Genomic DNA, 21885 nt, shown 5'->3' on the forward strand with positions numbered 1-21885 from the left:
CCTCCTCTTCTTTTTCTTTCTTTTGGAGATAGGATCTCATGGAGCCCAGAATGGCCTCCATCTCACTATATGTTGAGGATGAATTTTAGCTCCCAATCTTCTGATCCTCCTGCCTCCACCTCCTAAGTGCTGGGATTACAGGTCTGTGCTACCATGCCCTGTTTATGCAGTGCTAGGAATAGAACTTAGGGCTTCCAGTGCCGTAGGCAAGCACTCTACCCACTTAACCACACACCCAGCCTCCCTCCTCAGTATCCTATATACTGCACAAAACTGATCCTGATATGAACTGTCAGCTGACCTTATCTGAATGCCCCTGAAATTCCCATGTGGTTGATGACTGCTTCCCCTAAGGCTTCACATTGTTGACACAAACATTTATTCTTTATTCTTAAGGTGAAAGGCTGAGCAAATGCTTCAGTAGAGATATTTAGAGGACATTTTGTGTATATGGTCCTACCTCACATGAGTATTAAATAGACTCTATCCGGGTGGGACTTAGTTTAGAGTTAAATACGCCATGAATAAGTATCACATACAGAAGAATATGAATCAGCCTGATTCAGTGTCTTATTGCGAGTAGGTAAGTTTATAGTTCTGCTCGCACAGATTCAGACAATTGTACATGAACAGAGTTAGTAAGTAGATGACTGGAGAATAAAATTCAGTTGCACTAAATGTGCAACCACTAAGCCGTAATGGCAATGCAGATAACACCTTGCTCTGAGTCTAAAATAGATAATGTTAACTTGAAAGCTTCCATTCTTTCTTCTGCACAGGAATCATCTAGATTATCCTTTTGCTGTTGCAGTTTGTTTGTTATTTAAGAGAACTTTATGTACCTTTGACATGTTTCTAATTCATCACACTAGATATTCTTGATCCTCCTGTTTTCACTTCCAGAGTTCTGGAGTTATAGGCTTACATTAACACATCCAGTTTATCAAGTTCTGGGGATAAAATACAGGGAATCATAAAAGCTAGGCAAACACGATATCATTCTCCAACTGGGCTTCATCCCAAGGCCCTTACCTGTATCTGTATCTTCAGAGCAAAGATTTTAGAACTAGCAAGAAATTCTTTGCACCTGTACATGCACAGGTGGCAACGACCTTGGTTAGAGTAGCCCCACACTCAAAGAATGCTTCTTCAGTACATAGCAGACTTCTCTGGAAAGCCCAGGGAAACCTTTGATGGGCCCACATTGGTTCTGGGGATTTGGGAAATCTGGAATGGATTGAATAATGTTTACTTCAAAGAAGAGTTCAGGCAATACTAATAGTGCTGTTCTGCTGATGACACCAAGGTGTGATAAAGAATGGTCTAGAAAAGCAGAGAACAACACACTGCTGAGAATTAAGATTTGAAAAAGTATAAAAGTTTCTATCAAGTTACACAATCTAGTTAGCATGGAGTCTGCTAATTAGATGTGCTCAGAGAAGCAGAAAATTGAGAAGTCTGGGTCTCATACACAATATTAAGAAGTAGGTACTATATTGATAGCAACTGGTCCTGGTATACAAGGCTGCTCTAATAGGCAGGAAAAGATTATGCCTTCAGAGAGTGTAGGAGTATCTTTAATGTTCTGAGTTCCTAGAGTTTGCTCTCCTTTGTGTTTTAGGTATGTTTGACATTGATATACAGAGTTGGCAAAAAAATTTAATAACTTAATCATAGGTTTGGGAGCAGCTGGTGGATTCTGGGAGAGGGACAGTCATTGTCTTTAGTTATCTATCCAACAGTGAGCCTACCAGATTCCAGTGAACTGTTCCAAACCCATGGTCCCATAGATTTCCCTGGTTAAACTTGGTAAATCACAAAACAAAACAAAAATGGTGAATGTGGGAAAACGATTTTTAGTGAGTTGGGTTGGTATGTGTGGGAGGGAGATCAGAGAGTTTATGGGGGGAAAGTTTCTAAGATATGCTATATGTGTATATGATATTTTTAAAGAGTAAATTTAGTTAATCAAAAAATGGAGTCACTTATGAAGTGTTTATGATGAGACCTTTGAGAATAAGTTCACTTTGAGAAGTAAATGGGTAAGGCCCCCAGAGCTCCAAAGCCTAGAGAAGACAGGACAATGAACAGGGGAAGCACCAGACATTGTGGCATCACAGCACAGAGACGAGCTATGATGAGAAACTTATAAAGGCACTCAGATCAGCTGGCAGAAACCATTATGAAGTAATGGGAAAATTGACATAGCACTGGTGATAGGATGAAGACGTACCTGTTTTCCTTGTTTAAAGATTTAGCACGTGTGTGTGTGTGTGTGTGTGTGTGTGTGTGTGTGCGCGCGCGTGTGCGCTAATATACACACATAAGTGCAAATACTCAAGGAAGCCAGAGGAACCCTTGAGCTGGAGTTACGTACAGTTGTGTGTCATCCTCGGTCCTCTGCTTGAGCAGCAAGTACTCTTAAACTTTGAGCCACCTCTACAGCTCTGATGATGTCTCTTGCTGGAGTGTTGTGTGAATTCTCAGCTGTCCTTCCTTGTTGAGAGATGACACAGTCAGATTCAGTACAGACCAAAAGAGAACCAGCTATTCTTATCTGTGCTCTAGTGCTTGAAGTACATTTTTTTCTTTAAAATTTAGTTTTCCTTCTAATTCTTTTCGTGATTGGCCATCCCTCTGGTTGTTTCAGGTACTTGTGTGCTTACAAAGGCCCAAACCAGGCTGTGTTCAGCAGGTGTTTTCATGCTTTCTGTGTCTTTGAAGGAATTTTGACTTGCCCCCACAGGGGTATGTCTCCATTTTTTAAAAAACATTTTTAATTGAAAGGCATTTTTCATACAATATATTTGATACATGATATTGTCATCTAGAGAGTTCACTCAAAAAACATGCAATTTAGTTATAAAACTGCTAAAAATTGTCACATTTTAATAAAGTATTTTAGTGTTGAATTGAGCTTCTTTCCTGTGGCTTGTGGGCTACAGGTTCATTACACGGGGTCAGTGCTCCCAGCTGCTGGTTACTTTCCCAACTTTAGAGCTGATTATTTTTATCTTTTTGTTACACAGATTTGTTTTTCTTGGTTCTCTCTCTCTCTCTCTCTGTCTCTCTGTGTGTGTGTGTGTGTGTGTGTGTGTGTGTGTGTGTGTGTGTGTGTTTCTTCATATATCTATGTGCCTAGGTTTATGTGGACGCCCTCTAAGGCAAGAAGAATGTGTTGGATCTAGAGTCTCCGGCAGTTTCCTGATATAGGTGCTGGGAACTGAACTCAGATTCTCTGAAAGAAGAGCAAATGCTAATCTTTCCAGCTCCCTGCTTATTTCTTAATTACTTTGAAACTAATTTTAGCTGTTGTTTGGAACTGTAAGTACCACAGTTGCTTAGCCTCATCTAAGTACTAATAAGTTGGCACATTGAAAATATAAATGCACTACGGAGTGTTTTGTTAATTATCCTTGTTTCTTTTCTGTCTTAGTTAGGATTTCTATTGCTTTGAAGAGACACCATGACCATAGCAACTTATATACAGGAAAATATTTAATTGGGGCTGGCTTATAGTTTCAGAGATTTCATCTAGCTGTGATCATGGTGCTGTGTAGGCAGACATGGGGCTGGAAAATGAGCTGAGTTCTACATCTTGATCCACAGGCAGTGGAAGGAAGTGTGTGTCGCACTGGGTGTAGTTTAAGCATAGGAGACCTTAAACCCCCCTCCCCAGTGACACACTTCCTCCAAAAAGGCCACACCTACTCCAACAAGGCTGTACCTCCTAAAAGTGCTACTCCTTATGGGAGCCATTTTCTTTCAAACTACCACACCTTCTAAATTGATAGTGTTCCTGCTATAAAAGCATGTCATCTACAATTCTAATTATTGGGGGAGGGGTGAATGACAAATGGCAAGTGATGGAATTTCCATTTCTTTCATAAGCAAAGTAATGGTGAAATATAAAACCAAAACGCAACAACAACAACAAAAAACTTAAAACAAATAGCATCAAAAGATACTCAGTCTGGGTGAGTTAGGTTGCAGCTGCTAAGTTAGGCTACTTAGGTACTCTACAGTTCTTAAAAATTCCAGATGACGCTGCAGCTGTTAGCTTCACCCCATTTAGTGAAGCTAAACTGCATTTATTTGTAATAAGAATGTTTTGAAAGATGTGTAATGTGATCATTTTGTGTGTTGGAAAAGGAAGATGCCTGTATCTCTAGACCCAGGGATGAGACACGCTCTTCTTGCCTCAGAGGGTACCCACATACAGCTAGATAAAATAGGAATGTGTACACACACTGGGAAACAAAGAAAAAATCTGGGTAACTAGTGTGTGCATGAGTGTACAGGACAGGAGCTGACATTGTTATCTTTCTCCAATACTCCTCACCTTAGTTTTCATTCTCCCACTGAACCTGGCACTCATCTATTCAGTGAGACTCTGCTGGCCAGTGAGCTCCAGGGGTTTCCTGTTCTTGTGTTACCAGTGATGGCATTGGAGGCACACCAATATGCCTAGCATTTTTACGTGGGTTCTGGCCAATGAATGAAGGCCATTGTGGCTGCATTGCACATACTCTAGTGACTGAGACATTTCTTTGGCCCCTAATGAAAAATATTCACTCTAATTACATAGAGTCCTCTCCCACAGAGAGATTAAATGGGGGAATTGTGAATTCACATGAGGATGCTAGAGTTTTGAAGAGGCATTGGCCACTATGGTTATTAACTGAAATTTAAATTTGAGAAATTATCTGCTATCATATTTTGTTCTGGATCTTAGTTGATTATTGCTTGTTAGTAGACTATTTCACATTATTGACTCTTGACATTAAACTTGAATTTAAATTCTATTTGTTTATGTTGATTTCAAAAATTCTGTATCTAATTTTTATTACATTTACATTTGTGTAGGAGGCATATATTCATGCACACGTATGTCACAGTGCACATATGTCAGGCAGAATAACATCCAGGAATATATTCTCTGCTTCCACCTTTTAGATCCTATGGAATTGAACTCACAAAGTCAGTCTTGGTAATAAGTGCCTTTATTTACATAGCCAGCCCACTGGCCCTCGGAATTTCTTTTATGTTATTTAAAAAAAACATATCATGAAGATAATATGAACATAAATTTTAACCTATGCTGAGTGGTATATGTATGTAATCCCAGCTACTGCAATTTCTGTGGCAGGAGGAGCAGGTTCATAGCCAAACTTAGTTAGTGATGGGCTGTCTGTAAATTAATTAAAACTAAAACACATAAATGAAGATTTTATTTAGTGTAACCAAAGCAATGAGTTCAATTCCCAGCATCATGCACAAACCTGATTCAGTAGTCTAGAAAATATTTACAATGATGTCAAAATTAGTAGTTTCTTGTAAACTCAGCCCACAATCCTGGGAGGGTAAGATCATGCAGTGGGAAAAGGTACTTGCTGTTGAGGTCCCTCACCAGGACACATAAAGGTAGCAGCAGAGAACTGACTGCTGCAGGCTGTTCTCTGCCCTTCACATCGTGCCATGACATCTGTGCCCCAACACACATATAAGCATCGTGGAAGGACAGTACCAAATACAAAGATGTTTTCTCTCTGACCTTCACACTTGAGCTGTTGTGAGTACACACACACACACACACACACACACACACACACACACAAATAATAATAATAAATGTAGTTTTTAAGAAAAATTAAAATTTTTAGTCTGTTTTAGTGGGTTTTAGGATTTCCTTGAATAGTATCTCAATTTCTTTTTCGTTATTGGTCTGGTTTAGCTTATAAATTAGTCAGATATTCTCTCAAAAGAAAAGAAGCACACAAATCACTGAATTTTCTTAACATACAAATATCAGTTTTAAACAGACTTTCTTTTTAAAAAGAGCTCTTCTGATTTATAATTCTGGATTTTGGATGGCTTCAGAATTCTGTATTATCCCATAGCCTCTACCAGCCCGCTTCTGTACATGTTGACTATGCATAATGATTACTTTATGTCAATTTGAAGAAATTGGTGACATTCCTCATTTCTCACAGTGGAGTTTATCAGAAGTGATAAATTCAGAGTATTTCTATGTTGTTTGCAATCAGCCTTGTGTTACGTCAGCAGTTGCCAAAGTGTTCAGTATGCTCTATGCTCATTAGACATGTAACATCTTAATGTCTTCCCAGGTGTATCTTATGTAATGCTCTTACACTCAGAACTCAAGATCACACCAGACCTTTTGTGAAATGATACATGGTGGTCGTTATGGAAATTTGACTACTTTTCAGAGTTATATATTTAAAGTTTTTTAAAACAAGATCTCGTTTTCTTACAACACCTTACAAGCATCTCAAATGAATTGAAGTTCATAGCAGTTGCTTTATAAAATATTACATATAAATGCTGTTTTTCTGATACCAAATAATATAGAAATTTTCAATTAGTTTTATTACATTTGTTTATTGTTTTTATTATACTATGTGTACATGTGTGTGTGCATGCATACATGCATGCATGTGTGTGTGTGTGCGTGCCTGCGTGTGTGTGTGTGTGTGTGTGCACATGCACTGGTGTCCCACAGTATGTGTTTGGCAGAGGACAACTTTCAGAAGTTGGTTATTTTAACTACTTTTAAAAATATTTTTAGATTGCTCAGTAAAGCAATAAATTATTATAAAAATATCTCATAATTCTAAGAGACTGGGGCTTTAGCTGGACCTCACAGCCAGAGTTAATTCATTTTGAGACTACCTAAGACTTAAGACTGCTCTGTACCCAGCCTATTTGTTTAACTAGCCTTTAGCCGAACAGTGGAACAGCCAACTTTAATTGTATTGAATTTCTGATGTAATCCACTTGTACAAACCAAGCTAATGCATAGCTATAATTTTAAGATGTGTGCTCTTCCAAGCCCCTGATGCAGAGAGCAATGTTTGTGTATTTGTAATTGTGTTAGGATAATCATTGAGTGAAATCAAAAAAATGTATGTTGAAAGCAACCTTAGAAAATGAGAATCTACTATGAATGTTGAATTTAGCATATAGATATTGCTTGATAAACAATGATGTTTGTGACACTGTTTGTTGTCTGTCAGTTGGGGTCAGTTGTTGTCAGCAACTTAATTCCTTGTAAAACTCAGTTAATAATTTCTGTAAAGTAGTTCATTTCTTTCCCAAGTGACGATTTCTTTGCCATGAAATAAAGACAGAGCACAGCCCTTTGTTAGGGACACACACAGAGACACAAAGACACAATAGATTAGGAAAGCAGCTTCCAGACAGGCACAGATTCAGCCTCATAAAACAGATAGGCAGGGGCAGTGGAAGACACAAGACAAGTAGAGAATTCAAATTTGGGCTTGCTCATAGTCAAATAGTACCAGGGAGAACGTGTTTGGATTTCTTTCCCTAAAGTAACACCAGCACGTTAGTAGTGATTCAGAGTTTATCATTAATGTATTAAACCAACTGAATTTGGATGCTCAATGTGAGGAATCTCAAATGTGCTAAATCTACACAATTCAGTATAAATATCCTTGGACTACTTGTGACCAAATCATCCTTGAAACCATTTGCAGTTGAAAATGTGAACAACAAGCAGAGGAGTAAAACAATTCAAATAAAAATAATTTAAAAATCTCAGCTTCCCAAGAGGGAATGATTTGGTACAACCTGTTGCCCCATTTGAAATAATTTGGACTTTTATGGGGTTGGATTTTGGGAAATGTCATGTTTGTATTTGCAGAATTAAGCACATAGGGTGGTTATAGAAGCACTGAAGTAACTACAGGGAAGAGATAAGAGGCAAGGAGTTTTGTTCCAGGACAGCATGTGAATGTTCACACACAGACTGAAGAATCAGTGACATAAATGCTGAGACTTTAAGCCCCAAGTATTAGCATGTCTTTTTAAACAGGAATAATGATATTTTAAAGTCTTATATTTTTCTTAGACACGTGGTTAAAGAAAACGCTTTTCAAAGATTTATTTGTGTGTGTGTGAATAGATGTGTGTGCATTTGCATTTCCATGTGTGTGTACATGGGTGAACAAGCCAGAGGTAAGCATCCATTGTCATTCCTAAGGATGAAGTTCACCTTGTAATCTTGAGGCAGAATCTCTGGCTGGCCCATGATTCAATGGATTTAGCAGACCAGCTGTTCAGCAAGTGCTGAGATCTTCCTGTCTCCACAACCACTCCAGGAACTGAGATTAAGTATACCAGCACCCCTAGCTTCTTTTATTACATGGGTACTCTGCAATCTTCATGCTTCAAAGGAAGTATTTTACTGACTGAACCATCTCTCCAAACTTACCTGTTGTAATCCAGGCAAACCTGGAACAGCCTTTCACACACCTGCTCATGGCAAATGAATGTATCCTGGCTCTTTAAAAGAAAGGCTCCACCCACTCTTCCACTCTCTTTTTCCTTGTTCCTCTGAAGGCACAGACAAGACTTTTCCTGTCTCTCCCCTGCTTCTTTGTCTTCTGTTCTCTCTCTGTCTCCGTGTCTGTGTCTTTACCTTTTTTCTCATTACTCCCCTTATTTTCTTACCTCCCCCTCAATAAAACTTTCAATATGAGTCAGTTCTGCAGGTATCTGATTCTCCATCTGCCCACTGCAGTCCATTATCCACAGTGGGAACAGGGGTACCAGGAACCTGTCACATGTGGTCCCAAGCCATTATGCTTTATTCCTAACATTACCTGTTTGTCCTTGAAATAAGTATTTGGTAAGTTGCAGAACATTTGCTTGTTCTGATTCATGCTAGTGATTACTCCTGTCACTGTCTTCTGAGGAGTGTGTAAGCATTACCAGAAAGATTACCCATCATCACATACACCACTCCCGATAAGTCAGTGCTTCTCAACCTTGATGCCACAACCCTTTAATACAGTTCCTCATGTCTTGTTGACCATGAACCATAAAAATATTTGTTGCTACATGATAACTGTAAATTTGCTACTGTGATGAATCATAATGTAAATATCTGATATGTAGGTTAACAGATTTGTGATGCCTTAGAGGGTTCTCAACTCCCAGGTTTAGAAATGCTGGAGAAGATGGACACCTTGAAAAGCCTGTGGGAAAACTCCATTCCAGGGAAGAGTTTGTCTTCTATCATCACCTATTATTTTTGTTAGCTAGTCTAAAATGAATGATGTAATAAAGTATCCACTTGATTTATGTAGGAGAAATTTAATAGAAATTCTTACAAGTGTAAGAAAAAGAGAGAGCTTAGAAAACCAGCATACAACTATGTTCATAGCAACATTATTTGTAACAGCCAGATCTTGGGAACAACCTGGATTCTCCTCAATTGAAGAATGGAGAAAGAAAATGTATACTTACACAATGGAGTACCACTCAGCAATAAGAAACAATGACATCCTAAAACTCTCAGACAAATGGACAGAACTAGAAAAAACAAACCCTGAGTGAGGTTACCCAAAACAAGAAAGACAATTATAGTATTACTGAATCATAAGTGGATACCCAGCCTATATTCCACAATCCCAGAGAAGCTAGAACCTTCTTCCAGAAACAGACGGAAACAAATGAAGAAATCTACAACTAACCAATGGGCCAAGTTCCTAGAGTACAATCAAAGTGAGGGAGAAATTATAATATGAGCAAAGGAATCAAGACCATGATGGGGAAAGCAACAGAAACAGCTGACCTGAGTTAGTGAGAGATCACTGACTCAGGTTTGACAACTGGGGAACCTGCTTAAGACTGAACTAGACTCCCTTAATATAGGTGACAATGGTGCTACTGGGACAATATACAAGGCCATTGGCAGTGGTACCAAGATCTAACAATAATGAACAAAATGACTTAGTGGAGCCCATTCTATATGCAGAGAGATACTTTGCACAGCCTAGACACAGGAGTGTGTGGGCTGGAGAGGTGCCTTGATTCTGCCTTAGTGAGATAATGGAACAAACTTAGACCTCCTAGGGGAAGCCTTACCCACTCCATGAAGCAGATTGAAGGAGGAGAGAGTGGGGGCAGTTGGAGGAGAGGAGGGAGGGTGAATTGGTATTGGAATGTAAAAAATAAATTAACCAAAAAAAAGGGGGGCCTGGTGTTGGTGGCACACACTTTTAATTCCAACACTCAGGAGGCAGAGGCAGGCAGATCTCTGTGAGTTCGAGGCCTGCTTGGTCTACAGAGCAAGTTCCCCAACAGCCTCCAAAACAATACAGACAAACCCTGTCTTGAAAAACCAAAAAAAAAAAAAAAAACAAAAACAAAAAAAAAAAGGAAGAAAGAAAGAAAGAAAAGAAAAAAGGGAAACTAGCATAGTTTAAGGCTAGGGAAGTTGGCTCAAGGCTGTGAAAACTGGGTGCACAGCCATGATGTCCTGTGTTCAGATTCCTAGCACCCATGTAAAAAGCAGGATATGGGTATACATGCCTGTGACACCTGTGAGGTGGGAGACAGACTAGCGGATGGCTGGAGTGTGTGGCCACCCGGCCTAGCAAAAAACAAAAAATGGTTGGTATCACATTCAGCAAGAAAGCCTGTCTAAAGGTAATATGAGGAAGAATAATGGATTGGGACATCTGATTACCTCCTTTGACCTCTGCAAATGCAGTCACATGTAAGAACATTTACATCCATCCACATACATGCATCACAAATGACAGCACATCATTCACACACAAAAAGAAAACAAGCAGAAGTGGAAAACTGGTGTATGGAAAGTCATTGTAGTTTTTCCTCAAATTTACTATTGCTGGGATGGCTGCTTAGAGAAGGGGAATGATTCACCATATTTCATTTCCTGTTAACCGATTTCTCCTTGTCCCAGTTTTTAACACTGAGTGTGTTTGTGATAGAACTCACATGCTATAATCACAATATGAGAATCAGTGACAGTGTGGTATTTTTAAAGACTTTCAGTTTGTGTGTGTGTGTGTGTGTGTGTGTGAGAGAGAGAGAGAGAGAGAGAGAGAGAGAGAGAGAGAGAGAGAGAGAGAGAGAGAGAATGTGCATGTGAGTGTATGCACAGAAATGCAGGAGACTGCAGAGACCAGAGGAGAACATTGAAGCCCTTAGAGCTGGAGTTACAAGTAGTTGTGAACTACCTTACATAGGTGCTAGGAACAGAAAGGGGGACCTCTGCAAGAGCATTATTGCTCTTAATCCTTAAACGATTGTCCAGATTCAGGCTCCATATTGCATAAAATTATTTCAACGAAAATCTGGCATTCATTTCCAACTTGTGTGTTCTGAACTTTACTTTGGCAAATTAGGCAGCAGGGTTAAACTTAGGTCACTTGCCAAAAAATAGCTTGACTATATACATTGTAAGAGATGTTCAAGTTTACCCTGTCCATCAATCTTATCACCTTGCCATTACTTCATTTTGCCTAGTTAAAGAATATTTTTAACTATTCGTATAGAAGAACTCATTTAGTTTAGCTACAACACTCTGTTTTTAATGACTGGTGGAGAAAGTATTTGAAATAACCTGCTTCATTGACAAATATAATACTGTTTGATGACAAAGAACATTTTAAATCATTTTCTGACACGTTTAAAACAATAGCTGACAATGCTTCAAGAATAAATGCATATTTAATTCTTTGTGGTATCTTCTACTGTAGTGCAAATGCAAATTGACATTATTGTTCACAGCACTTTACAGAGTCTTTTGGCTACAGTTAATGAATAGGGACACTATCTACACCAAGAGAGCAGATATAAAAATCTGCTGCCTTCTCTGGTAGGGAAAGCAGATTCCTTATCCACCCCCAAAGAAATCCATTAAATAATTAAAGAAAGTTTTTGAACAGAAAACTGATCTAATCAGCTTTCAAACTGTGATCATGCCCATGTTGAATCTTTCATTTATGAATGTGTTTTTCCTGGAACATGCAAAATCAAGAAATGCCTTTTCTGTCTCCATAGGAACTGGGAAGTAACAGCCCTCCACAGAGAAACTGGAAGGGAATTGCCATTGCCCTGCTGGTGATCTTGGTAGTATGCTCACTCATCACGATGTCTGTCATCCTGTTAACACCAGGTAATCTATTGTTGGTCCTCTCTTTGGATGGTGCTGTGGTGGATGCTCATGATACCTTAAGAAAGTGATGATTTCTGGTTTATTTGGGCAGATTAACACAGGCTGGAATTTTTTTTTGGTTCTTCGAGACAGGGTTCCTCTGTATTACTTTGGAGGTTGTCCTGAAACTCGATCTGTAGACCAGGCTGGTCTCTAACTCACAGAGATCTACCTGCCTCTGTCTCCCGAGTGCTGGGATTAAAGACTTGAGCCCCCAATGCCTGGTAGACTGGAATTTTTTGAAGACACAACTAGACAATTTTGTCAACAGCATGATGACTTTTGTAGCTTGAATGTTATATGGGCATTTTAGGTGAAGTTGAAACATGAGATAGATAAAATGAGGCTGTTAAGAAGATAGGTAACCTCTGTTACTATCTAAAGACAAATATTTGTTGGTTTTACAAATGTCTAAGGCATGTGACTCTTTTTTGCATTCCAAAATTTACAAAAATTGTATTACAAATGACCCCAAACTATAAATGAACCATATAATCTTCAAATAAATAATGGATGAACAAATATATAAAAGAAAAATTCACAGAGAAATAAGTCAATGCCCAACATATACAACATATACAAAGCAGCATGTGTGTATATTGCTATGTGCAAAAAAAAATCTAACTCCCAAAATACTATGCAGTATACATACACATTTATGTGAATGGCATTCACAAGGATTTCTCAAAAGGAAAGGGCAAAATGGGGCCTATGGATATATTTCAGTTAGGAGAATGCATAGCTAGCATGCATGAGACCCTGGATCACAGCAAGCACTACATAAATGAGAAGTGGTGGTACACAGTATAATCCCTGAGGTGGAGGCAAATGCACAAAGGTCAGAAGTACTGGATTATTCTCTGCTACGTTGGTTAATGTCAGTCCAGGATACGTAAGACCCCAAAGGAATAAGATCTTAAGAGAGGCTGAGTTTGAATCTGTGAGCAAAATCGTCCTCAGTGTTCATTGCATTGGTTCTGAGGTCCTTTGTAAATGCAGTAAATCAGAGTGATATTAGACTTTTGACTTTCATTGTGAGTTGAAGATGGAAAGACTTCTGTGATGATAACCCAATGTGAAGACATAGAGAATCTGAAACAGGTAGAGATCGTACTACAAGAGCATGAGCAGAACTTGGAGACATTTTCTTTTTCTCCTTTTTTGTTTATTGTGTCTAGATACCTTAATAAGTATGGCTACTGCAATACTCTTTGGACAGGGATCTTTTTTTTTTCTTTCCTTTTTTTTATTTAGAAACAATCATTTTACCTATCGATCTTCCTGTTCCCTCTCCCTCCCATTCTCCCATGATCCCTCCCACCCTCTCCCACTCCCCCACCTGCTCACTGAGGACAGTGAGGCCCTACATGGGGATCATCAAAATCTGTCACATCATTTGAGGGGAGGGTCTAGGCCCTTCTCTGTGTTTCTGGGCTGAAATAGTCCATTTGTACACTAGGGATGAATACTGGTTCCACTGTTAGAGGTCTCATACCCTTCCCAGGCCTCCTAAGTGGCACCCAAATTCAGAGGGTTTGGTTCAGTCCAATGCTGGTTCCCCAGTTTTATGACTAGGGACCATGTGCTCTCACTAGGTCAGGTCAGCTTGTTCTGTAGGTTTCTCCAGCATGGTCTTGACTGCTTTGCTCATCCCTCCTCCCTCTACAGCTGTATTCCAGGAGGATGACTCAGTGCTGAGCTGTTGGTGCCTGGTTCTTCTTCAATCAGCTACTGGATGAAGGCTGCTCAGGAGACCTAGTTTGGTCCTATGTTGGTTCCCTAGCTATCAAACTGGGTAGACAGGGTTCTTTAGACACTTTGATATGGGGATCATCATGGACTTAGTTCTTTCATGGGTACTGCTTCAATGCACAGGATTTTAGTATTCTTTAGTAGCTGTTAGTAAAGGAGGCAAAAGTAGTGGACTCCCCAAGCCATATTCCAGTAAAGGACAAAACTGGCATGCTTCTGTATTCCACTCGAGTATCTTTTGCAAAGACGAAATAACTGTGCTTAGTGTCATGGAAGCATAGTGACTTCTGGAATAGGATTGAATAACTTAAGTCTACTGAAGGGACAGAGTTGTGACCTGTTGCTGTGTGCTTGTATTTACACTTCAGCCCCTGCCCCACATTCATCATTATCTAAACCCGTAAAGACAGCAAACTTATTTCCTGTTGAACATAATGTGATTAACAGGGGCTCCATTTCAGAGTCATTTACTCATGTAATTATAGTGACTAATTACACAAATGACAGTTATCAATCACTTCAGTGTGAGACTTGGTAAAATATTCCATCTTGGTAAAAATAGTGACTTCCAAATGGGTGAACTACCAAAAATAAATAGTTGATAGTTTTTATTTATCCTCTGGAGAGAACGAGAAAGGAAGGAAGTGAGCCAAAGGGAGAGGAAAGACGAGAGAAAGGTAATTGAAGAAATAAGATATAAAAATAATTTCCTGGAAAGAACTGGCTTGCCTGGTATGCTCCAAGGGGCCTCCCACTCACCGCCTCATTTGTGCATCTGTGGTTTGGTGTAATTGAGCAATGTGACGGCTCTAATAAGTGACTGCAGCATGCCAAGAGGCTCTGCTCCAGGAAGAGAAGCTTCTGTTCAGATGGTGTTTCACTTAAACATAAGAATTTGAGCATAATTACAAAAATGAACCACTTGCTCTTGCTGTCTTGAATGGGTGCCTATTACCCAGATGCAAAAACCTGTTCCCACCCTTCTGGGCTTCTTTTGAACTGATCCTTCCAATCTGATTCTACTACCTTTGCCTTAGTGGTTAGTTCTTTCAGATTTTTTCCTCATTTTTTTAGTGAATAATGTATGTACATATGTATAATTTGTATATATATATATGTGTGTGTTTATATATATTTATATGTATTAAAAGGAGAATCATTAAGGATCATATAGTTAAAAATGCTATTTGACACTGGAAATGTGGGAAGCCTGTTAGTTGATTAGTTCCAGTCTGATGCTGAAGGCCAGGAAGATTTCTGGGTAGCTGTTGGTTTTCCATCTATTTTGGAAGCCCAAAGAAGTTTGTTCTAATCAGTCAAAGAAGGCTGCAGGAATAGGACAGATGGGGAGAACACAAGCTGTGAGTTCTATTGACATTGCCTGTTTTACTGAATAAAGTGGAAAATAGAAGAAGACTTCTGATCAGCCTCTGGCATTGAAACACATATGCACACATGTGTGCTCACATACATGGAAACATGCATGATCACGCTTGTACCCCACAATATACACAGGAGAAGGAAGAAAAGCCTTTGATAGATGGATGTGGAGTTTAAAACATATTGTAGACGTTCTGGTGTTAGCCTACTCTCCTGCTGTTTCAATTTTGAAACCTACAATCTTCTCTTTCTGTCATACAAACCCAGAAGTCTAGAAAATTTCCGCACATACCAAGTCCAAGCACTGAATTGCATATGACATTAGGTATACAAGTGAGAGTGACAATTATTGTATTTAATTTATAATTTTCAAATACCATTGGAATTTCATGTTATTTTTGGTAGAGATATTACAAAATTAAAAAAAAGTCATTGTGGTGGATTATGGTGCTTTAGCAAATAGACACCTATGCTACTTCCACTGTCTGTTTACAAACACAAAGGGCTGAGGAGGAGATATGAGTGGATGTGATAAGCATTAATAATTTACCCTGGCCTGGCAGGAATGAAGGTATTCTAAAAAGGCATGCCTGTCCTTGCTGTTGGCGGTCAGACTAAGAAACTATGCATGCAAGGGAACTGAAATCTACCTGTGCATCACATTGTAGAATGAGGAAATGTTGAGACCTTGTGTCAGCCAGAGGAGAAGGACACAGACACACAACACAACACACACACACACACACACACACTCGGGGGTGTGATAGATACTAGTGGACAGACAGAGAGAAACAGAGACAGATAGTGGGTTTTCTGGGCTGTGACGTGGTCTTTTGATTTTGTAATTATAGCATCTCAAATGCCTGTCACATACCCTAGTAAAAATGACAGCAGCAATATAATGATGGTGACCAGTCTACATACATATACAGACCCAGTTTGTTCACACTTTTTCTGTGTTGTTTTCACTTGGAAAAATTCTGTATTTTGCTTTCTATAAGTGAACACATGGAAAAGATCATCATAAGCTGCTTTTCTCAGAATAGCCTCCAAGTCTGCAGGTAAATGCAGAGGAAGGCAAGCCTATATCCAGACAGGCATGTGTTCATTGTAATGTTGCCTTGATTACAGATTTTATTACAGTAGTAATTTCAGACAGGTGCTCAGTCCCCAGCTTGTCAAAGTCATCTGTGCCTTTGTGAAAAGAAGACTTGATTGTTTTTGAAGACTAAGTCAACCAATCCAGTATTCCCTTTAAAAGGAAATATTTCTGAAAGAAAGAAAAAACCTTACTCAATATTTAATTGAAGAGTCAAGTACTTAGGTCTGTTAATCAAACCTATGTACTTTGAAGCTTGCATCAGGTTAAGAAATAACGGGGCCGCATGCTTCTTATTTCAGCAGTGGAAAGGCAGAGACCGGCAGCTTTCTGAGTGTAAGGCCAGCCTGGACTACACAGGGAATTACAGGACAGCCATGGCTACCTACATAGAGAAGCCCAGTCTCAAACAGACAAATAAAAACCCAAAGGAAGAAGGAGGAATAAATGTTTGTTCTATCAGAAGGCAATGAATGCAAGGTCAACAATTATACACTGCAAACATGGTACAAATGCCTTTATGCTTAAATGTGTAGCAACCATTTAATGTGAATACATTTTCTTTTTAGTCCCAGCTTTACATCAAATGTGTAGAGGTACAGCTCACTTGTTACATTGTTTGCTTTGTAATCATTAAGACCTGAGTTTGATGGTCACAATCCGGCTTGGTGCCATGTTCTTCTTATCTAAGCACCAGGATGGTGGAGACAGCAGAATCCCTGGGGCTCTAGAACTTTTCTGTTTCACTTAATTGTTGGCTTTTAGATCAATGAGATACCCTGTCCCAAAGGACAAGGACATGGAAGACATTCTTCAAGAGAACATTGGAGATTGTCCTCTGGCAACCGCACAGTGTGTGCACACACATGCATGAACACACAACCTTCCCACACACATATCAACATACTTGTGCATGCACACACAATTTATTTTAAAAACATAGAATGAAAATTAGCATGTTCTGAAAAGAATTTTTTGAGGAATGTGGTTTACCAGTTTTGTCATACTTGTAAAACATAAATGCCTAGTTTGTTTGTTTCATTTTTTAGTCATAGTGTTTTGTGAAGGATATCCAACAAGTTTGTCTGCCATGTTGAAGTAACATCCTGTGGGTTCCTTATAGGACACCATTTTTCAGCCTCGGTGGGCTGCTGCTCTTATTTCATGTTTATCATGGCTGACTAAGACTGAAACTGTAGAGTGCTGACACAGGGTCCCCGATGTTAACTCTATCTGTCATTCCTACTGGAAAGTTTCCATCACTTTTGTGCTTGGTAGACAAGCATGTGACCTAGATTTCTTTTCAGACCAATCAGAAGATAAGAAGTATTAGGCATTCATTTCTGATCTCAGCTTAAACAAACATTAGCAGGGAGCACCCTTGTTCCTACTTCCTGAAGCAGTCTCATTGATACATGGTTCAAATGTCATGTTAGGAAATAGTTTATAAAACCCTAGACTCAGCCAGTAATGTTAATGTTTAGATAGATCCTTGATACCTGGTAAAGTCTAAAACCCATCAAGCTCAAGTAGTTCACTGTAGCTGAAGACTAGGACTAAGAACAGAAGAAACCAGACAGATGCCCACAACAATGAACAGAACCAAAGTTGAGGTCAACACTTAGGGAATCATGCCTTTGTTTAAAGGGATATCAACTCTTCTTTTCATCTCATTAAACATGTATAAAATAGAATGTTAAACAAAATATAACAATTTAATTTTACTACTTCAGACATTATTACAGCTTACATGGTTCACAGCTGAGTAAGACTGGTCATGACTTTTTTTTCCAACAGCCTGCATATAACTTTCCATACTATGAGAGATATCCAGCAAGGAGGAAGCTTGCTGGCCAGTAGCAACTTGATTTCTTTATATCCTCTGGCCAAAATATGTGGTTGTCTTAAACAACAGACTTCTATCACCAAGTTCTGGTGGGGAACCCGTAGTAGGGGCAATATTCTGACCTGCATCTCAAGGGGGAATATCCCACACATGACACTGGACATTGCATTTATAAATATATATCTTCTAAGAGGAGCATTACCTCCTGTATAGGGTAAATTCAGTTAAACTTTCATATGAGAATTTCAGAAAATTGTTTGAATAGGGATTTTTTTCAAACCTCCTTAGCACTAGTTATTTCTTCTCTATCCCGTCCTCTGTCATACTCTCCTATCCTTCTGCACACTTAAGTCTCCCTCCCCATTGATTTCTGCTTTGATTTAATGTGATTCCACAGGAGAAAAAAAGCATTGTAGGGTACTGCAAACTGGCTAAAAATCCATAACTAATAAGTTCACAGGTCTTAGGCATGAGCATACTACTATTCTTTCACAAAATAAAAATGATATCAAATTGCCCCCTAAATCCCAGTATCTTCACCTATAGATTAGTGAAACTCTCAGGATTTATCTGAGAAGTGTCTTTGATATTCATAGTGAAACTTACAATTGATCAAAGTACAGAGAATAAATTCTGGATGCTTGATCAGCCTCAATTGGGGTCTCTATTTTACTCCTCTGCCCACCAGCCCCTAAGGGCCATTGTAGAAAAGGGGATGTATGGAAGGCTAGTAAAGGCCAGAAAATAAGGAGGCCCAGAGCAAAATAATGTCTTCTAGGCATGCTGGAACTCTTGTACTAATGAAATCACAGCCGCTGTACTTGTTTACACACACATGCAGAAGATCAAGTCAGCTAACATTCCAGCATGGATAAAGGAGAGGCCACATGCCCCTCCTAACTGAGGAGGTATTGACAGTTGATGGCCTCTGTGGGAAGGAAAGTTAGGTTTTTTTTTTCATGGGTACAGCCCCTTATAGTTCAATTGTGCTCCAGGGGATGGGTCAAGATCCCTGAGTTTATAAATTGGGACTCCATATAATCTAAAAGAATTAAAAAAGTGAGTACATGAAATTGGGAGGGAAGGAGGTGTTGGTTGGATCTGAGGGGAGTGAGAGGTGAATATGACTAATGTACATTGTATGCATGTGGAAAATTCTTAAAGAATATTATATACATGCATACACATATGTACATACAATACTGTGTGTGTGTGTGTTGTAGTAACATTTCATTGAAAATAACCACGACAGATGATGAAACCTTAAAACAACTATCCACCATAAATGTTGCCTGCCTTATAGATATAGTCTGATAACGTGCATGCTATTCTGAGGCAGTTGGATGACTTTTTCCCTGGTAAACTCTGTTTCAGAGTTCTGTAGAGAACTATTGTTTCTTTCCCCATGCCATGTTTTCTGTGATGTTCGATAAATGGTGACCAAAGTGTTTTGTTAGGGAGAAACAATAGGTACAGAAACAGACCTACACCCCAGACAGGTTACAGACATGGCAGTAGTCATGAACTATAGGGAAATGGGAATACAATGAAATAAAAATTGGAATTCAAATACAGACTCATTCTTAGTCATTATAATTCAAGAGCCCATCAGTGTTTTCATTCCTTAATGTGATAGTGATGCATCTTAGTGTTCCCTGAGGTTATGTTTAATATGTGACCTGACACCATGTCTTGCTGTGTGTGACACTGAAATGAAGAATGCTTCCTGTGTCTACATACTATGACAACAACCAGAAAGAAGCAAGCAACTTCGGCCCTTGCAACAAGAACTTTTGTAAAACTGGGCCCCTCAACAATTTATCATGAATTGAAGAAGGTCCCACAAGGACAACCTTTCTTTAGGGACTATAGGCAATTAACAATTGGAGGATGTGGATCATTTTCTTCAGTGGTGCTCACCAGTGGTAAATCACCCTGTTGTAAATTCAGTGATCACACATAAAAGAAGACATGGAAATAGAAGAGGCCTTATTGAGAAGAAGGAGGCTACTGGGGGTGGGGCAAAAAGAAGGGAAAGGGTCAGTAAAAATAACTAAAATTCATTATAGAATTACATAAATGTCAATTTAAATTATTCATTTATTTATTCATTTATTGGTTTTTTGAGACAGGGTTTCTCTGTGTCTTTGGAGACTGTCCTGCAACTAGCTCTTGTAGATCAGGCTGGTCTCGAACTCACAGAGATCCACCTGCCTCTGCCTCCGAGTGCTGGGATTAAAGGTGTACACCACCATTGCCTGGCTAATTTAAAATATTTCATTACAGTAAAATTATTCTCTGTAGTAGGGACACTCCAATATTAAAAATACACTCATTTGCTTCCATTTGGATAAAAGGAAAGAAAGACATCTATTTTTCTAAGCATAGCATTTGATGACATAAAGAACTTGATTTGTTTTTGTTATGCAGAAATCCAAAGTGGGCTCATCCCAATGACAATTGTTTGCCATTACAATAATAGCTCCTGCTTACAGTTAGTTAGAATGTCATGTTAGATTAGGCTGCAAACAATTTCTTGGCAGCTATAATTTAACAGGTGTCATTAAAGCGTGTGACCAGTGTCTTAAAATGTCAAAGCAGCAATTAAACTCTCTCATTATGCTTTTATGAGGGGAAAATAATGTTTTACAGATTTTGAGATTTGCATGACCCACGCATAAACATCAACATCAAGCAAGATGCAATTTGTTTGTTTTATTTTGTTGAATTAAAGAAGGAGATTATGTTATGTTGATAGGAATTATGGAATGTCTTTGCTTGTTTACTTCTCCAGGAACAGCACAGATGAACACACAAGAATGTCACATTGCTCAGTACGATTAGACTGCCAAAGAGAAAACAATAACAGCCTAACAGTTTCCCTTGAGTAAACTAATTGTTATTTTTAAAGCTTATTTATATTTTGTATGATTGCATGCTATGTTTGTGTTTGCAGTTGCCCACAGAGGTCAGTCAGTAGAGGGCATCAGATCTTCTGGAGCTGGAGTTACAGGTAGCTGTGAGTTACCCAATATGGCAACCAGGAAGGAAATCTGATTCCTCTGCAAGAGAAACAGGTGCTCTTAGTGAAGGAACCATTTCTCTAAATCCCACTGTTGATTCTAAATAGACATATGTCTGATTCCTAATAAAAGTAGAGTAAGAAAAGTTACAATTTATGTTTGTTTTGCTGTTGCATTTTTTCTAATATTCTTGTATTGTCCAAGATGTAACAGCAGGAAACATAGTTTATAGAATGTTGTGTTTAATTTTGCAAAATGTCAGAAGAAATTCTGTTTTGACACATAGCATTTACTATAGCTTGCCACATCCCAGATGCTGTATTAAGTCCCTGCCATGCACGGTTTTATCTAACAATCCACCACTAACAGGAAGTAGAATATTTATTCATATTCTGCAGTACTTTTTTGAGTGTTATAAATTATGAAAGTTTTCTATTTTGTAACTTTTATTTATTATTATTGTGTGTATTCTGTGTACCACAGGGACACCCACATACATGATTATCACTATTCTTCATAGTCGCAAAGAAATGGAAACAGTCTAGAAATTCATCAGTGGATAAACACATAAAGAAAGTATGCAAGTTTATATACACAACAGAATTTTATGTGGCTGTGAAATTTACATTGGAAAAATTAATTCCTGATATTTTCAGATAGACAAATGAAAAGGGAGATCATTATGCTAAGTGAAACAAGCCATATTCAGGAAGAAAAATCCCTCATGTTTTCTCTCATATGCAGAAGTATAAGTGTGTGTGTGTGTGTG

General features: G+C 38.7%; 1 protein-coding gene across 2 annotated transcripts in view; it reads left to right on the forward strand.

The window, feature by feature from the left end:
- The window catches only part of Dpp10 (dipeptidyl peptidase like 10), a 1552828-nt gene that overhangs the window by 928857 nt on the left and 602086 nt on the right, over window positions 1-21885 (forward strand). For both annotated transcript variants that reach the window (XM_005079885.4, XM_005079884.4), the window contains exon 2: window positions 11863-11977. In XM_005079885.4, coding sequence (XP_005079942.1) covers window positions 11863-11977 — 115 coding nt within the window. The remainder of the gene's footprint in view (window positions 1-11862; window positions 11978-21885) is intronic.

This window comes from Mesocricetus auratus, unplaced genomic scaffold (assembly GCF_017639785.1).
Source record: "Mesocricetus auratus isolate SY011 unplaced genomic scaffold, BCM_Maur_2.0 Super-Scaffold_100676, whole genome shotgun sequence".
Classification (NCBI taxonomy): domain Eukaryota; kingdom Metazoa; phylum Chordata; class Mammalia; order Rodentia; family Cricetidae; genus Mesocricetus; species Mesocricetus auratus.